This window comes from Astyanax mexicanus, chromosome 5 (genome assembly GCF_023375975.1).
Source record: "Astyanax mexicanus isolate ESR-SI-001 chromosome 5, AstMex3_surface, whole genome shotgun sequence".
NCBI classification, from domain to species: Eukaryota; Metazoa; Chordata; class Actinopteri; order Characiformes; family Acestrorhamphidae; genus Astyanax; species Astyanax mexicanus.
In genome coordinates, this window is record NC_064412.1 from 14,727,550 (window position 1) to 14,747,577 (window position 20,028).

Below are 20,028 nucleotides of genomic sequence, written 5' to 3' on the forward strand. Positions count from 1 at the left end.
TTCTTGTCAGGTCTCTAGGATCTCCTCTCACACACCCGAACTCTATTTCCCAAAATCCCACTGGCCATGACGTCACCGTCAGCCGCTCACTCTCACCCAATCGCGTTACGCTCCCCCGTTCAGAGTCACCTGTATTCTAAGAAGTTCCGGTTCATAGTAATTCCATGTTTTGTATATATAGGGTTCGGTTAACGTCTGTTCTTCGCGAGGTATTGCCGACTCATGTTGCGTACTGAGCGTTATTCCAAACCCTTTTCTGTCTGCCCTTTTGTTATGATCTTTTTGCCTGTATTACGGATTTTGCCTTTTGTCTTTGCCCTTATTGGATTTGTTATATTATCGGACTGTCTCTCTGGCTTTGGATCTTGGACTGTCTCCTGTATTACGATTCCTGCTTCCAGTGTGAGTCTTGTTCAACCTGTTCTCTGGCTGTGTTACTCTGTTTACAACTCTGTAAATAAACCCGCCTTTACCTTTTACTCGGCGTGCGTCTCTCCTACCTGTCTGGCGTTACATAATACCTCGCCACAAAGACAGATGGCTGAGTTTAAGGATTTACAACAGGCTGTAGATAACCAGAGGAGGTTGCTCGGGCAGCATAGCCAGCTGTTCGAGGGTCTCACTCATTCTGTTAGCGCTCTCACCGCCCAGCAAACCGAGCAACACTCCCAGCTAGCCCAGATAACCGCTAGCCTCCAGGGTATCTCTGCTCAGTTAGCCCAGCTGAGCATAGCCACCCCAGCTAGCTTAGCTCCCGCTAGCCAGGCCCCGGCTAGCTTAGCTTATCCAGCCCCGGCAGCAGCTGTTTTTTCCGTGAGCAAACCGGATAAATATGACGGCACCCCTGATCTGTGTAGAGGTTTTTTGCTCCAGATGTCGCTATATTTTTCCAACTTGCCACCGACAGAGCTCGGGTTTCATTTTTTGTTTCACGTTTAACCGGCAAGGCTTTGGATTGGGCTACTGCTATCTGGCCAGTGGTAGAGAATGGCACCTATGAACAGTTTCTGAACGAATTTCAGATGGTTTTTGATCACCCTCATCAAGGACAATCACAGGGGGAGTTATTGGTTCGTTTACGCCAGGGAAACCGTTCTGTTGCGGATTATGCGCTGGAATTCCGTACGCTAGCGGCGGGTAGTGGATGGAATGAGCCAGCTTTGCGCGTTATGTTCCGTAATGGATTACATCCGGACATTTTAACCGAGTTAGCTTGTAAGGATGACGGTCTTCCCATGAATGACTTGATTTACCTGGCTATTAGACTGGATCAACTGAAACGTAACTCGTTTGTTGGTCAAAAGAACACTCCTACAGCGGCTCACCTGGCTACTCCCCGCGCTTCTGGATTTACCCCCCGCGCTGCTGGATTTACTCCCCGGTTCTCCACCTCACCTCGACCTGCTGCCATTTCATCTGCTCCAGAAGAACCGATGCAAATCGACGCTTCTAGACTATCGAGAGAGGAGCGGCAACGACGCATCCAAGCCGGTTTGTGTTTATATTGCGGTGGAACTGGTCATGTGCTGCGGAATTGTCAGATTAGACCCCCCCGAGTATTAAATAACAATAATACTCCTGGCTTGTCCCGCGGTGGGCTCTCCCATGGTTTCCATGGCAACCCGGACCGTCCATACGAGCCACCTGCTACATACTCGGGAAAGCGTGTGGAATCCTCTCCACACGCTAAAGGGGTAAGCGGTCTATACTCTGACATGATTTCTAAATCTATCTGCATATCTATTGTTCTGCTCTGCCAGTCTGCTTCTCCTTTTGTGTTTCCAGCACTAATTGACTCCGGTGCCGAGGGTAACTTCGTGAACCACCAACTGGCCAGACAACTCCAGATCCCAATAGAACCCCTGGATAACCCTGTCAAACTGTCTGCTGTGGATGGGAAACCAATTGGACAGGGAACCATTTCCCACGTCACCGTTCCTGTCAGAATGAACGTCAGCGCTCTGCACTCTGAGGAGCTCAGGTTTTTTGTCATGATGGACTCTGATTATTTTGTTATTTTGGGTCTTCCTTGGTTGAGAAAACATAATCCATTGATTTCCTGGTCTAATAATGAAATTATGTCCTGGTCTCCATATTGCCATAAACATTGTATTACTGCTCCTAAACTAAAAGTCCAGTCTACCACTGTTGAGAGTCCTGAGCCTGAGTCTCTTGCACATATCCCAGTTGAATACTCTGATCTTGTTGAAGTCTTCAGCAAATCTCGTGCCACACAACTCCCACCACATCGTCCTTACGATTGCGCTATTGATCTCATTGACAATCAAATACCCCCCAAATCTCACATTTATCCCTTGACTCAGACTGAGGAACAAGCTATGGAGGAGTATGTGCAGGAGGCCCTGGCTCAGGGTTTTATTCGTCATTCCACTTCTCCAGTTGCAGCATCATTCTTTTTTGTAAAAAAGAAGGATGGTGGTCTTCGACCTTGTATAGATTACAGACAACTTAATGCAGTTACTAAAACTTACCCGTATCCTCTCCCTCTAGTGCCTGTAGCTTTAGAACAATTACGTGGGGCTTCTGTCTTTACCAAATTGGACCTTCGTAGTGCATATAACTTAGTGAGAGTAAGGGAGGGAGATGAGTGGAAGACTGCTTTTTTCACCACAAGGGGGCACTATGAATACCAAGTTATGCCTTTTGGCCTCAAAAACGCCCCGTCCGTATTCCAGTCCTTTATAAATGATGTCCTACGTGACATGTTAGGAAAGTTTGTGATTGCATTTTTAGACGACATTCTAATCTACTCATCCGATCTGACCACACACATTCCCCAGGTCCGCGCTGTCCTATCTCGTCTGCTAGAAAATCAACTTTTTATCAAAGCTGAGAAATGTGAATTTCACCTCTCCTCTATCTCTTTTCTGGGATATATCATTAATGCTAAGGGAGTTTCAATGGACAATAATAAAGTCCAGGCAGTAGTAGACTGGCCCATTCCCAAATCAGTAAAGGAACTGCAGAGATTTTTGGGTTTTGCCAACTTCTATAGACGTTTTATACGCAATTATAGCTCAGTAGCAGCACCACTCACTAATTTGTTGCGACATAATACTAAAACTTTAGTTTGGTCTGAACAAGCGCACGATGCTTTTTCTACCCTTAAGGGAAAGTTCACTTCTGCCCCTCTGTTAAAACATCCTGATCCTAAAGAACCATTCATTGTAGAGGTTGACGCCTCCAGTGTGGGAGTGGGGGCTGTACTCTCTCAAAGATTAGGCTCACCCAGTAAAATGCATCCTGTGGCCTATTTTTCTCATAAACTTTCTCCTGCTGAACAGAATTATGGTATTGGGGACCGCGAACTCTTAGCCATTAAATTAGCTTTAGAGGAATGGAGGCATTGGCTGGAGGGAGCTTTACACCCCTTTGTAGTTATCACTGATCACAAAAATTTAGAGTTTTTGAAATCCATGAAATGCATGAACTCACGTCAGGCTCGATGGTCTTTGTTTTTTGCTCGTTTTAATTTCACTGTTACTTACCGACCAGGGTCCCGTAACACTAAAGCTGATGCACTCTCGCGTATCTATGATGAAAATAATTCAGTCATCTCAGAACCCACCACTATTCTAAAACCAGAGGTAATTTTGGCTCCTATCAGGTGGGAAATTTCGGAGGAGATTAGTCAAGCTAATCAAATTACACCTCCTCCCGCACAATGCCCACCTAACAAAACATATGTACCAAATCAGTGTAGAAATAAATTAATCACATGGGCTCACACTTCCCCATCTTCTGGACATCCCGGTGAGACCCGCACCTATCAATTATTGGAGGGTCGATTTTGGTGGGAAAACATGCGTTCAGACATCCATGAGTTTGTATCATCTTGTACCATTTGCGCTCAATGTAAAATTCCCCGTACTCTACCTGCCGGTAAATTAGTACCATTACCAGTTCCAGCTCGACCTTGGTCCCATTTGGCAGTAGACTTTGTTACAGATCTTCCTGATTCCATGGGGAATACAGTCATTATGACTGTCGTTGATCGTTTCTCACGGGGTGTTAGGTTCATTCCCTTCGCTAAATTACCCACCGCTTTTGAAGCCGCTGAAAGCCTGTTTAATCAGGTATTTCGTATTTTTGGTATTCCCGAGGATATAGTGTCTGATCGCGGTCCTCAATTCATATCTCAAGTCTGGTCAGCATTCATAAGTAGGTTGGGTGTCTCTGTCAGTTTGTCTTCCGGTTATCATCCTCAAAGTAATGGTCAGTGTGAAAGGATGAACCAGGAACTAGGGAAATTCTTACGTATATATTGTTCTAACAATGTTCATGATTGGGCCCAATATCTCCCCTGGGCTGAATTGGCTCAAAATTCTCTTATCAGCTCTTCCACTAAGTTGACTCCCTTTCAGTGTGTCCTAGGTTATCAACCTCCGCTCATGCCATGGTCAGCTGAACCTTCTGATATCCCTGCAGTAGATCAGTGGATGCGCCGTAGCGAGGAGGTGTGGGAGGAGACTCACAGACGTATAGAAGCCGTGTTAGAACAACACAAACAGCAGGCTGATCGTCATCGTCGTGAGGCCCCGCTCTACTCCCCAGGAGATCGCGTTTGGCTATCTACCAGGGATTTCCGGCTCCCCGAAGGCAACAAAAAATTATCAGTTAAGTTTATTGGCCCTTTTAAAATAATCAAAAGAATCAACGAAGTTACATACCGTCTTGAATTACCTTCTAATTATCGTGTCTGTCCTTCTTTCCATGTTTCTTTACTTAAGCCGGTTATCCCTGGTCCGCTGGATGAGACCTCGCATGGGATGCTGCCTCCTCCGCCTGTGCTCATGGATGGTGGACCCGTCTACGCGGTGGAGCGCCTGTTAGACTCCAGAAGGAGGAGGGGAGCCCTGGAGTACCTGGTTGATTGGGAAGGCTACGGACCTGAGGAGAGAAGCTGGGTTACTGCAGCAGACGTCCTTGACCCATTGTTGGTGGAAGAATTCCATCGGTCGCATCCGTCTCGTCCAGCACCACGCCCTCGGGGTCGTCCAAGGAGGAGGTCTCCTGACCCTGGAAGGGGTAGGCGCTATAGGTCTGCTGCTACTCGGTCTCTCAGTTCCGTCCGCGGCTCCAGGAGGGGTCGTCCCAGGACCAGGGGTCGTCCCAGGACCAGGGCTCCTGTTCAGGCTATCCCCGCTTCGGGTTCTCGTGTCCGTCGGGCCTCCGGGCGGAGAGGGGCGGTTCCTGTGTGTCGTCCTCGTCCTTCGGTTCTTTCGGACTCCTCGGGGGGAGGTACTGTCAGGTCTCTAGGATCTCCTCTCACACACCCGAACTCTATTTCCCAAAATCCCACTGGCCATGACGTCACCGTCAGCCGCTCACTCTCACCCAATCGCGTTACGCTCCCCCGTTCAGAGTCACCTGTATTCTAAGAAGTTCCGGTTCATAGTAATTCCATGTTTTGTATATATAGGGTTCGGTTAACGTCTGTTCTTCGCGAGGTATTGCCGACTCATGTTGCGTACTGAGCGTTATTCCAAACCCTTTTCTGTCTGCCCTTTTGTTATGATCTTTTTGCCTGTATTACGGATTTTGCCTTTTGTCTTTGCCCTTATTGGATTTGTTATATTATCGGACTGTCTCTCTGGCTTTGGATCTTGGACTGTCTCCTGTATTACGATTCCTGCTTCCAGTGTGAGTCTTGTTCAACCTGTTCTCTGGCTGTGTTACTCTGTTTACAACTCTGTAAATAAACCCGCCTTTACCTTTTACTCGGCGTGCGTCTCTCCTACCTGTCTGGCGTTACAGTTCTATACAAGGTAAAGAACTATCTGTAAATGGAGCAGTGCAGTAGATGTTGCTAACTGTCATTAAATTATAATGTAATAATAAGAAAATAACAAACTGTGTTTAAAAGCAAAGTACTTAACTCATAGAGGCCTGAGTAAATAACGGTAGGATGACTGTGCATTCCTTATGACAGAAACATTTCTCGCATTTATGCCTACTTTCAGCATGAATCAAAGCTGCCTGTGTTTCCTAGTTTCTGCTGCAATCAAAGGTCTCAATTTTCTTGCTTGTTGTCCGCGTTCACTCTGCCACATAATAAGAAAAAGATTCATGTGTGTGACACATTGCAAGTATAAACCAGTCTTTGCCTTTATGATATCACTTAGCAATGAATCTAAAGCTTTAGGCTATTACTTAACATTCCACCTACAAGCTTTGACCATTGATTAACACTTTTAGAAAGCAGAAGCAAGATTTAATTAACCTAATAACACTCTGCTTTACCTACTCATATTGTGCCCTTGAGCAAAGAACACAACCCCATCTATCTCTGTGGGGACTAAAGTGTGAGTCATCTTGGCTGATGCTGTCAACACCCAGCTGTGTGCTTCTGGTAGTGAGGTCTGCCAAATGTAGGGCACAGGCCCAAATCAGTGGGATTTATAGCCATGATCACCTGTGTTCTTTTTTAAAAGCTTTATAAGCTTTGAAGAGATTGATGTGATATGTTGTACAATTTAGGGGTGGGCAGATATGGCCCTAAAATAATATCACGATATTTTATGATATTTTCGTGATAACGATATGACAAAACACTGAATAAAAAAAAAAAATCAACTATACACTACTGCAATAAAATGAAAATTTGATTTTATTATTGCACACAATCTGATATGATATGGCACACCCCTAACTGAGATATTAAAAAGTACAAGAATTTTATCAGATTTGTAACAGAAGTCAATGATCCAGAATGTCATGATACTAAAAGTGCACTCCATATATCAACATATATCCAGGATTAAAGTAAAATAAACGATACTGGACAGATATAATCTCTAGTAGATATAATCTCTAGTCTCTAGTAGATATATAATGGGAAATGAGAACAGTGTACACTTTTCTTTTGCTAAAAACAGCAAAAAAAGTAGTACCTTTTTTTAAATAATTTTATTTAAAATTTTTCCCATTTTTTCCCCAATTTACACGGCCAATTACACAACCCACTCATTAGTGATGCCCGAACACACCAAGAGTGTGAAGACTTACACATGCCTCCTCCGATACATGTGAAGCCAGCCACCGCTTCTTTTTGAGCATTGCCGAGCAGCATCACAGCGTGCTCGGAGGAAAGAGCAGCGACTTGGTTCTGATACATCAGCTCACAGACGCCCTGTGCTGCAGACATCACTCTAAGAGATGTGGGGAGAGAGTGCCATCTACCCACCCGGAGGGAGCAGGGCCAATTGTGTTCCTTCTGAGCGCCAGCAGCTTGATGGCAAAGCTGCATGAGCGGGGGTTCGAACCTGCGACCTCCCGCTCATAGAATAAAGTAGTACCTTGATGTGATAATTAGAGGTGGGGTGATATTTCAGGGTATAATATTGTTCACGATATTCAAAAATATTTGCGATATTATTGTGTACAAAACGATATGGCACACCCCTAGTTCGAAGAACATGCGGTTAACAGTATAATATATTTTTTTAAGTAGCTAGACTGAACTGAACTGTTTATTAACCTTTTATCATCTAAGTATAGAAACTTTGATCCACTTCTTTTTTTAGTAACACGATATAAAAATAATAATCCTTGGGATTTTTTTAAGGAGATTTTAATGGTTAGAGATTCCTTATTTTCACATATCTCATTTACAAAAACGGATCTTGAAGAAACGACTGAATCAACTGAAATGATCTTCAGGGAACTGAATGCAGCTCTTCTCTATGGCATGGCTTCAAACAGCCCTTTTAGGCACCTCTAGTGTTTCTGAGTTTGAGGATATACTCTGAAGCTCCTTTTGCACTTTCCGGCAAGAATCACACTCTACCTCTCTGACCTGTACCTGAGGAGAACTGAGCAGAACAAACAGTATGCTGACTCGGTGACCTTCAGAAGTGTCATTCTCGACTCCCTAATTGGAAGACGGGTCTTTAGAGTTAAATAAATCATTGTCATTGTCTAGTGGGAACTCTACCACACTCTGTACAAAGATAAGCTGTGGAGGTGGTTAATATTTCATCAGCAGGCTGTGGTTTGGTGGGTAGCAGGGGACACATATCTTGCCTGAAGAAAAAACACGGATCTTGGGATGTCACAGTATATAAAATGCCTTACATCAGCAGAGCTAGAAAAGGTCGATACCAGACTGCAGTGTGGAGCACCTTCACAGCTCAGCAATGGAGTGTGCACCAATAGATAGATTCATCTGAATGCTAAACAATTAGACTAAAGTAATTCAGAAGCTCGGTGCAGATACATTCTTATAACAAAGTTATAAATGAACACCATTCACTCTGTAATGCATTCAGAGGATAACATAATGTCAGAGAATGTGAGAGTTAGATAATATTGATATTTCAATCCACAGAAAAGTATGTTTTCAGACTTTTTGGCATGGCCCCTTGGCATGGCGATACCACAGAGCCATTAATGGGAAAGGTCATTTCATGAAAAAACTGATGATGTGCCTCAATTACACAGTAACTGAGGGTCTTTTGTAGGGGTGTGACGAGACACTAATATCACGAGACGAGACTCGATACTGGGTTCACGAGAACGAGACGAGACGAGATTTAAAAATACAATTTTAAAGAAAACGTCAAAAATGAAAAATGGCTTGAAAACTAGAGTTTTATTTGACAAAATCATATAACGCAAACTTAACAGACTGGTTTCTCACACACATTGATTTTATAAGAAATAGAAATAAGAATAAAAAATAAAGGGGCGCCGAGTGGTTCAGCGGTCTAAAGCGATGCCACTGTGAGCGGGAGGTCTCAGGTTCGAACCCCAGCTCATGCAGCGTTGCCATCAAGCTGCCGGCATTAGAGGGAGCAAAATTGGCCCTGCTCCCTCTGGGTGGGTAGATGTGCCTCTCCCCACATCACTCCTACGGTGATGTCTGCAACACAGGGCGTCTGTGAGCTGATGTACCGGAGCCGAGCCGCTGCGCTTTCCTCCAAGCATGCTGGCTGCTCGGTAATGCTGCATCAGCAGCAGCTCGAAAAGAGGCGGTGGCTGGCTTCACATGTATCGGAGGAAGCATGTGTTAGTCTTCACCCTCCTGGTGTGTTGGGGCATCACTAGTGATAGGGGGAGTCCTAATGAGTGGGTTGGGTAATTGGCTGTGTAAATTGGGGAGATAATGGGAAAAATTAGAAATAAAATTATTAAAAAAAAATAAAAATATAGAATAAAAAATAAAAATAAAACTTTTATAGGTCTTATACAGTGCAAATAATAAGTGCAAACCACAACCAGTCATATTAAGCCTACGGTTTGTGTTTTTTTCACCTAAATCTCTTGTAATTTAACTATGCATAACCATAACCAGTCATATTAAGACTATGCTTGAAGTGCAAAAAGAGACAGAACATGTTTGTAAATACAGTACAGAGCTAAGGGATTAGTACAACTGCCTATGAAACAGTCACGTGTAGGATTTACTTACAGTATTTACATATGGTTTGTGTCTTGTTGGTCACTCTGTTACCGTTTATTGTTTTCACTGGAAAGCCAAAATGCAGCCGGACATACAACTTAAAAGTAGCAGAAGCATCTTCTAGGCAAATGCCCGAATTTTCCTCTTATGCTGAGAGCTGCTCTCACTGCTCAGCCACCACACTCGCTGCTATCGCTACTGTGTTGCCAGATCCCTCTTAATAAGTCCACACTAAACTGTTTTTCTTTCCCGCGAGACAGGTTTAAGCTTGACGAGAAATATCGACGAGAAATAATCTTGCGAGATCTCGTGCCACCCCTAGTCTTTTTCACATTTCAAATTATCTCATCTCATCTCATCTCATTGTCAACCGCTTAATCCGTGAAGGGTCGCAGGGGGGGCTGGAGCCTATCCCAGCAGGCATCGGGCGGAAGGCAGGATAGACCCTGGACAGGCCGCCAATCCATCGCAGGGCAGACAGACACAGACAAACAAACAGACACATTCACAGGGGCAATTTCAATCAAGTTCCAATTAGCCTGAACGTGCCGTCTTTGGACTGTGGGAGGAAACCGGAGGAACCCGGAGGAAACCCACGCAGACACAGGGAGAACGTGCAAACTCCACACAGAAAGACCCGGGTTGCCCCAGCCGGGAATTGAACCCAGGCCGTCTTGCTGTGAGGCGGAAGTGCTACCCACTGCGCCACCGTGCCGCCCACATTTCACATCATATAATATATTTTGGCAATCAGTCATAAATATGCTTAAAAAGATTTTCCATGTTCAATGTAGATGTTCCATCCCATTGAGAAGCATATTATTATCTAACTTTTCCACTCCCCACAGATATGATACAACCATGTCATGTAAAAAAAACAGCATGTCGATTTTTTACCCTAATATATTAGCACTGAAGTCACTTTTATTAGAGAGAATAGTGTCTCTAACATTGGTTGCTCCCCTGGGCCCCTCTTAGCACACCAGAAACTGTATTATGTAAGTGCTCGCCAGCTGCATCTGTCCACATGCTTCTTTCACTTTCAGATTCCGGGGCCTGTGTTAAAAAATGCATCTGAAAAGCTTGTCCTTTAGGGTTGGCTCAAAGAATGATTGACACATTTTGACTGTTGGGAGAACCCAGAAGCAAGGAATGCCAATTATTGCATAGTGCTGCTGTTAAGAGAAGTGCATTCAATAGAAAAAATATGCTTTTAATTAAGAACAGTTGTGATGTTCTCTGAAAAAATATTTGAAAACAAGCTGCACAATTAAAATCATAAATATGCTTAAAAAGGCTTTTCAGTAAAGCACGCTATGATGAAGACGACAGCAAAAACACATTTTCGTTTGAAATTTCTCTGTGATATCACTGTGGCAGCCTGCATACTCCACATGATAGGAGAAACAATAAAAGCACATTATGCTCAAGCTGGAATTTTTTCACTTAGATTCTGGTAAAGCCTGTTTAGACAACTGTAGTCAAAGGCAGCATTTAAGTGCTTCACACTTTGAAACAAAGCTCTTTAAAGAGAACTATCAGGCTGTTTTTTTGAGCTTGTTTTTTATGCTTTTTACACAGCACCACAATGTTATACACTGAAAATGAGGACATGCTTCTTTGAGAAGACCCTTCAATGCTGGCCCACTTTCTTCAGCTCATTTTTCATCTTCCTGCAGTTATCATAAGCAACGTCCTATTGAACCCTTTATGTATCAAAGCATGGGAGAACTAAAACATGCATCCTGTCAAATGTACTGCAGGAGGAAGACTAAATCCTTCGTGAGCATGGCGAGGATTTGGTTTTGTGGTGTGTGGTGCTGAAACTGTAAAACAAACATCACATTGCATTTCTGAAGCAGCCCTGCAACCTGTTTCTCTTGTGGTAATTTCATGGTAAAAAAAAATACTCTGTGCACACTGCCAGCTCTAAAAGGGGGGAACCATCAACATCTATTTAAACTTCAAAAGAAGACTGTGTCGGCTCTCTGATCCCAGCACTTTGGCACGACGTTTGGAAAAAACATGTAAATGAGGACAAGAGGCAACATCAAGCATATCTCTGCCTCTCTTTGGCTCGCTCCTGCTCTACTGCAAGAGCATTAGCCTTCATCTGCCCCCAGACGTGAAGGAGGAGCTCAGTAACTCACTGTGCCATGCAGTAATGCTCTGTGGGAAAAGTATAAAGAAAAAGGAAGAGATGCAAAGTGAGCTTGGCCAATCACCATCAAACTCATTCTCTAACTGACCATTCAACTGCAACCTTGCTGCAGTGCGACTACCAAGAATATCATTAGCATTATAGACACATATTGCACATGTCTGCCATATCATATAGAACAGCAGCAGGCTTCTGGAGGCTTCAACATTCCTTTAAAAGTGTTTTGGCTTTAAGTATGCACATTATTTTCAATATCATTATTGTATACAAAAATATTTATTGTGAGATATATCTTTTACACCTATTCCTTCTTGTTTTGTGAGAGATAGATGTGTTGATTAGATGTTTTATGGTCTGATGCAAATTAATCCACACTTCATATGTTTTTTTTTTTTTTTTTACAATTTTATACATTGCCTAGCAGATAACAGGTTTTGCTTGCTTTTTTACATAAACCAATACAAATATTTATATGTTTTTCTCTCTTCTTAAACAGATCAGATCGGGTTGAGTGACGGGTTGAGTGACACACACATAATGAACATGGAATTAAAAATCAATTAATTACGACACAAAGTTTGAACTTCTGCCATAATATGCCCCGCCTAAAGCACAGATTTTTTTTCTGGAGCAGTTCACTTGTGGTGAGAATGTAATCTGGTCTCGATCCAACACAGCTATCAAATATACCTCTTTTTAATTGAGCCAAACTGCTGATAAGGCGCAGTTTAATCTGATATATTAGCCAGATAATATACTGCTATGATCAAACGCTGTCTCTGCTGTTCCATGCTGCATCACACAAAGAGCATGGTATGTGCAGCGTTCACTGCTCACATCTGCGCTGCACGTCCCATTGAAAACATTGTGTTTTAAAGCACAGCAGCAATTTTTCAGATTTCTGTGTTAAAGCAGCTTCACACTGCACAGATATATACACAGTTGAACACAGAATATTCTTGCTATATTTCTTTTCTTGCTCCAGCACCAGATAGATTTGACCAATCAGAGGAGACAATGCGTGTTCTTGTGTGTTTCATTGGTGCGCATTTTGATGCGTTTAGGTTTATGCCTGTGTGAAACCAAACCAAACAGAGGGAGAAAATGCACCAAGTAATAACAAACTCATCAACGAATCCAGACCATAGAAATCAACTTCAGGTGTGAAAACCTGTACGCTTTTTATACTAAGATCTAATTCAGAAATCTTTACAACCAAACAGAGATGTTTAAAATAAAGCAAAAAAAAACCTTTCTCTCTCCAATTTGTCATGCATCCTTTATGTTCATATATTCTGGTTGGTACAAGATGTGTGTAAAACTTGATACACCAGATAAGACAAGCAGAGAACAGAGTGTACAAGAACAGATCACACTGAAACTACTTCAATACTACCTGAGTAATGCCTGATGGTGTGGAAAGAAGGTCCAGCAAATATCTCTTACACCAGCCTCGATGTGTATTACAATCAAATTGATAAACCCAGACCCCCTCCACACATAGACATACACACACATACACACACACATACAAGCTATGGATCCAAGTGATTTGGGATGTTTACTAAGCAATGGGGTCCTGTCTTGGATCTGTTAAAACAGTCACTATGGGGTTTTTTGTATTATTTTTCCTCCTGTTTTATCCCTCACTATTTTATGGTTTTAATGTCCTTTATTTATGTCTTTAAATTATTTTTAATGCACGGTTTTAGTTTTTTGTTGATTTGAATTCAGAATTAAGTGTGAAGGATGCGAGACAGTTGGAAAAAGTTGTGTGAAACTACATTGTGATACGATTTAAAACTAAAGTTCCAAAACTTTCAGCAGGCATCTCCCTGCACTTCCCAAGAAAGAACTGGCACCAGACTGATGAGGCATTTTCCTTTCTTTATATCCTTCCAGTCAGTTTGCCTAGAGCCGTCCTGGAAATATAGAGTAAGAGCCACGTCAAAAATGTATCATAATGAATAAAACAAAAATATGGATCCAGGTCAAACATAAAACGCTACTTAAGGCCAGAGTTTCTCTCTTGATGCAGGGCGGTAAGTGACCAGGACCAGGTTTGGACATCCCTGTTTTAAATGATGCACAAAAGTGAAAGTTTTGTAATGGCTCTCAGAATGGCTGTACAGAATGTTTGGAATATTATGCAATGCAAAGGTTCTTTAAAGTTCTTAATGATTCATTATATTCAGATGTTTACAAAATATAATGCTTTAATGATGCTCTCCTTCCACCTTTACTGTCATGTTTTACACTATATGTTCCACAATCCACTGCTCATAAAGGACTTAGTCAGATGCAATCTGTTATCCAATCAGGAAATGTTTCTTCATTCTCAGTTGTAATTACACCTTTGTGTATTGTATACTCTTGCATACTGAGCATTTTAATTTCCATTTATTCCAGTTTATCTCTCTTTGGTTTTGTTCCTGTTTGGAATTGTTGCCTATTTTCTGATTCTCTGATTCTTGGTCTCTTTGCTCTGTTTATGGTCTATGATTCTCTGTTTTGACCTTGTCTGGTTTGGCTGCTATTAAAACCAGACTTTAGCTTAATGCATGCAAGCATCTGGTTAGTCTGTCATGCATTACAAATGATTCCTAATGGTTGGTCAGTTCCAACACTACAGGATTTTAAAATGTTAACTAATGTTAAAAAAGTTCCCACATATAAAAAGAGCATGTCTATGCTATACAAAAAAAAATCTATGCTAGTTGTGATGCCTTCTGCTCAGAAAAAGCCAAGAAAAGGATATGGATTAAACTGTGGCTAAAAATGCCACATGTTCTGCAACACTAGCTGGAGGTGAATACATGCATTCATAGCTATATATGAAGCACTCATAAGTTGAAGACATATATCTACCATAGATTATATATAGGTAATAGGATACATATTGTTAAACAAAAAAACACATTTCAGATAGCAGGTGTAAAGCTAACACAATTTAAATACACACTTTATACATCTACAGCTCTGGAAAAAAATTAAGAGACCACTACTATTATAGGTTTATGTTTGAGTAAAAAGAATATTGTTGTTTTATTCTACAAACCATGGACAACATTTCTCCCAAATTCCAAATCAATTTTTATTTAGAGCATTTATATGCAGAAACTGAGAATTGTCTGAAATAACAAAAAAATGAAGAGCTTTCAAATAATGCAATGAAAACAAGTTTTAGAGTTCATAAATCAATATTTGGTGGAATAACCCTGGTTTTTAATCACAGTTTTCATGTATCTTGGCTTGTTCTCCTCCACCAGTCTTACACACTGCTTTTGGATAACTTTATGCCACTCCCGGTGCAAAAATTTAAGCAGTTCAGTTTGGTTTGACGGCTTGTTATCATCTATCTTCCTCTTGATTACATTCCAGAGGTTTTCAGTTTGGTAAAATCAAAGAAACTTGTCATTTTAAAGTCACATTTATCGCCAGAGAATCTGCATTCACCTACACTATCAGATACATACAGAGTATTATACTAGAGTGTCATAAATATTAAATATGTTCCATATTTACGTTTTACAATCGTTCAGTTGGGAATAGCAAATCAGCCTTAAAATCGATGGTATTATCCTGTGGCCCAGCTTTAGGAAACCACAAATAGTTCCTTTATGGTATCACTCCAAAAATACAAAGGTGAACTTACATAAAACCTAATGTATTGCTCTTTCTGTACAACTGTGTGAATGTCCCTCTTTGCATTTCATTCTAGTTCAATCAGAGAATATTCAGTTTTCATTTATGGACCTTAGAGTGTTTTTCTGCAGAACCAAGCTCTGTTAACACTGCAGCCTGCTGTGTAAAGTCAGGTTTTTAGCATTATAAACACTTCAGCATTCCTAAAATATCTCAACACCTCGTTTAATCAATAGGTTTTACATCAGGTATCTCAATAGCGTGGACATAAAGTACACTTGTAAAGCATTAACTCGGTCAATAATTACATTAAGGATGAACAAATTGCTGGAAGGCACAAAGACATTGCTTTCATTAAAAAGAAAGCCATCTAATCAGCGAAGAGGTGCCGGGTGCAATGGAGGAACCAGCACAGTTAAAAGGATGGCTCTAATGAGAGAAAATGTGCTAAGTACGGTGAGTATTTTACCCATATTGAAATGTGTTATAACTCTAATAACAATGATAGAGTTAATTTCCACTGTGCAGTAATGACTAACAATTAATCTATTGTTTTTATTTAAGCAAAAAAAAAAGCAGACTTGTTAGATGCAGTTAATGGATATTTTAATGGCTGGGACTCAACATGAGTGTTCATCTGTTATAATTACCTCTATGGATACAATAATATGTAAGTAATGTTAATGGGGAAATATTGCAGTCAAATCTCAAATTCAGCGCTACTCCCTCTGCTGCACCATTTTGCCTTAATTTAAGTGTTCTTACAAAACTCGTTTCTGAAATTTGTCCAATTAAGTTTGCCATTGGTTTACTGCCAAAAGTGGAGAATGATTTTTTTTTAAATGCAGGAGCTCATTTCATGCAGCACTTACGGATTGTATTTGATCACACAGAAAAAAGAGATGTGCTCACTTACTCAGTTATAATGCTCAGATACACTCCGCTCTGCACATGCTCTCTCAGACATATCCTGGTCCTGTACCATCATTTTACTCTCGTTTTGAGAGCGTGTCCGCACACTCGGATTTCTCCTGTGTGATTGCCAACTGTTCCATGCTCTCACACTGTGATTTTCAGAGAAACAATGCTGCCAAAAATCTTCAGCCAATTAGAGTGAGTAACAGATTTTGACCAAATTAAATAATTGATTTAACTGGTCTACATACTCGATAGGTGGGAAAACCACTGTTTATGTGTTTTTTAACTGTGTTTTCCTAAGGAGCATTTTAACAATCTGTGCTTGCTGTTATATTATTGGCTGGAGTGGTATGTAGTGAAGTGTACATAGCAAATTAAATCAAATAAAATCAATAATTCAGACATACAGTGATATAAACTGTATTGGGGTCAAAAATTCTGTGTATGTTCTACTTTAAGCATTTTCTGACACGTTCTTGTAGCCTATTAAAATATACCACCTGCTGTTTTATTTAGGCAGCTTTATATATAAATTTACATCATGGCACTTTCACAAGGTAGTACACAGCCTCAGATAAAGTGATTAATTACTCATGCATGCATTTATATTAATATGCCAACTGTGTATATATATATATATATATATATATATATATATATATATATATATATATATATATATATATATAGGTGGCAATGCAAATGTAAAACATTAGTGGGTGAGGGGGAGCATAAATACTTGGCTAACAAATTTTGGCAGCTTTGATGCACTAAAAACACAACACAAGACTGTGCATACCAGACCACAAGCACATAGTAGAAATCTTAGTGTGAGCACATGCTTTCAAAACTAAGAACAGAACAATCAAATAAGAGCAGGATATATCTGAGAGCATGTCGTATGAGAGACAAGTTATGTACAAAAGCTAATCTAAGCAAGAGCATATATACATATATAAAATGATGAATTAACACCGATCTTATACCAATCACCTTCTTATAAAACCTTATATGTCTATCGGTAAGGAACGCTTACTGGGAATTACTATAAATATATTTGTAATTTTTCTTAATTCTTGTTCATTTTTATTCTGAGTGGAAGAAATGAGTTATATAAGAAAAAGATCCTTCCCTTTTCTTACCTGATTATTATTCAGCTGAGACTGAGGTTGGGATAAGTCTGACCAAAAAAAAGATAAGCCACCTGTGAGACAATATTTTGATCAAAGTGAGAAAGTCAGAGGGTTGGTTCTCAGGAGCCAAATCTCAGAAACGTGAGAATATTGCTTAAATCTCACTCTGCTTTCAGATAGGACTTAACTGTGTCTAGGAGAGCTGAATAAGATTAAAAGAAGATCTTCATTAGAATATTTCTTCTCCTCTGGGTAGCTTCTTAAATTAACTGTCACATAAACCAACTCTTTAGTGAAATAATTAAAAATAATTTGCCATTATAGACCACTCACTGCGTCTTATGTGCGACTGTGAGTGTGTTTGTGAGTGAGTGTGTGAATTAGAGAAAAGGGCCAGTGGGAATAGTAGATCCTATCTGATACTCTTCTTTGAAATAAGCAGTTTTTTCTGCTTAAAGAAAACACTTTAGGCACTTTACCATTGCTTTCTTAAAAAATGATGAGAATATTTATCAATATGGAATCAATTTGCCGACTCCCACGTATGAATCTACATCTTGGGATAAAGCCATTTTAGCCTATTCATTTTTTTTCAAAACCTTCTAATGACAGTTAGTGTGTTAGTGCTGTTAGTGTGTGTTGTACTGGTACAGTGAGTGGATCAGACGCAGCAGGGCTGCTGGAGTTTATAAACACTGTCTTTACTTACTGTCCTTTATACTATTAGACACTCCTACCTAGAGGCCACTGCCCACTGGACACTAATGAATGAAATTTCTGGTTGGTGGACTATTCTCAGTTCAGCAGTAATACTAAGATGTAGGGGTGTGCTATATCGTATTGTTTTTCTTTTTATCAAAAGGAAAATTCACACTGTTTTCATTTCCCATTATATATCTACTAAAGATATATCTCTCCAGTACCATTTATTTTACTTTAATCCTGGATATACAGAGATATATGAAGTGCATTATTAGTATCATTATATTTTGGATCATTTACTTTTGTTACAAATCTGATAAAATTCTTGTATTTTTTAATACCCCAGTTAGGGGTGTGTCATATCATATTCTATGCAATAATAAAATTTTATTTTGATTTTGTTGCAGTAGTGTATTCTTGAAATATCTTTTTTAATTCAATGATTGGTCAAATTGCCAAAAGTATCATTATCGCGAAAAATAAATAAATATTGTGATATATTTTAAAGCCATATTGCCCACCCCTACTGAGGTGTTTTAAAAACTCCAGCAGCACTGCTGTGTCTGATCCACTCACTACTAAAAAACACCCACATATCAGTGTCACTGTACTGATGAGAATGACCAACCACCTAAATAATGATAGCTGCTCTGGGGTGGTCCGGGTGACAGGAGGCCAATGAAGAAGTATGCAGAGAAATAGAAGGACTACAGTCTGTAATTATGGAACTACAAAATGATCCCATATGATCAAAGATGCTGAAAAAATGGCAATGCAAAGAACACTTTAAGGAAGCCAAGCACAATATAAGCATCTAAACCATAACTATTGCCTTTTCCAAATAACCCTTCAATTAGGGGTGGGCGATATGGCTCTAAAATAATATCACGATATTTCAGGGTATTTTTGCGATAACGATATACTTGCAGATATAGGAAAACTAAGTGAATTAATTCATTTCAGGAATATAGTATAATAGTATAACAGAATAATCATAATGTGGCAAAATAAATAATATAGCATCAAATAATATAATGCAGCAAAACATATTGCAGAATATTTAGTGCATGCATATAAACTGCAAACTAAAACAATTATACAATAAATACACTTAAAGCTTCACAGTAAATAATAGACTACTTTTGAGACAGAACAGCCCTATTATCACGATATGGATTTTTAATATCATGATATTTCTGTGTCACGATATATTGTATACGATATAATATTGCCCACCCCTACCTTCAATAATTGTTTTCCATAGATCAGTATTTTGAACCTCACAACAGCTGCTGTGAAAGAGGTTAATTGCTGTATATATGGATAAATATCTCACAATCCTTAGCTATATAAGACTTAAAGGACTTTTCAGTTTCCTGTTATTATGGACAGATAGAGACAGAGTGAGGATCAAGTCTGTATTAAACCTTTTATTGCCCAAATAAATCCTTCTGTGGAAGATGTGGAGAATTAAGCTTAACAGAAATCTTGACAAAGGCACTGAGAAGGGCATTGTGGGACAGTTTTGTTGTTATATTTCAGGCTTTCGGATTCTTATTAGGACCACTAGTATAAAGAAGAAACCTGCCCTATATTCACGGACAAAGTTGCTGTATTGAACTGGGACGTGTCGATGGTTATCAGTCTGGCTTTAGGGAATATTGCTGATCAGAGAAAAAGAGATGTGATATTATGCACAGTCTGTCTCGCTGTGGTTGTTTGATCTGCCCTGCGTCTCAACCCAGAGCGGTGCTAATAAGATTTGTCTCCTGAATATACAACTTGCAGACATCTACTGTATATCAGAGCAATTTTTCAACTCTTTCCAGCTAGCCCACCAGCTCTGTGTAATGAATGCTATGCTTATTAAAGAAGATTTCTCAACTGGGCCACACGGCTGACAGTGAGCTGTGATATTCTGGGAGGTTGTGGATTTTGACTTCATGCTAGAAAGCTCCCTAGACAAAAAAAGAAAAAGAACACCATGACAAATACCCTAAGTCGACCTTCTTCTGCTAATCAGCTTTTACTAAAAAGAAAAAAAT

General features: G+C 40.2%; 2 protein-coding genes across 5 annotated transcripts in view; one reads left to right on the top strand and one right to left on the bottom strand.

The window, feature by feature from the left end:
- Nucleotides 1-20,028, bottom strand: part of LOC103043026 (metabotropic glutamate receptor 4) — a 225,924-nt gene that overhangs the window by 156,900 nt on the left and 48,996 nt on the right. The gene's annotated exons all lie outside the window — the stretch shown is intronic.
- Nucleotides 1,259-5,741, top strand: LOC125802167 (chromobox protein homolog 8-like). 3 transcript variants are annotated; one of them, XM_049479298.1, is made up of 3 exons: nucleotides 1,259-1,981; nucleotides 4,386-4,637; nucleotides 4,752-5,741. In XM_049479298.1, the coding sequence occupies exons 2-3, from the start codon at nucleotides 4,413-4,415 to the stop codon at nucleotides 5,400-5,402; spliced, it is 876 nt and encodes a 291-aa protein (XP_049335255.1). In that variant the 5' UTR covers nucleotides 1,259-1,981; nucleotides 4,386-4,412; the 3' UTR covers nucleotides 5,403-5,741. The 3 variants fall into 3 exon arrangements, with proteins under 3 accessions (XP_049335255.1, XP_049335253.1, XP_049335254.1); XM_049479296.1 differs by having other exon boundaries at nucleotides 4,386-5,741; XM_049479297.1 differs by having other exon boundaries at nucleotides 4,453-5,741.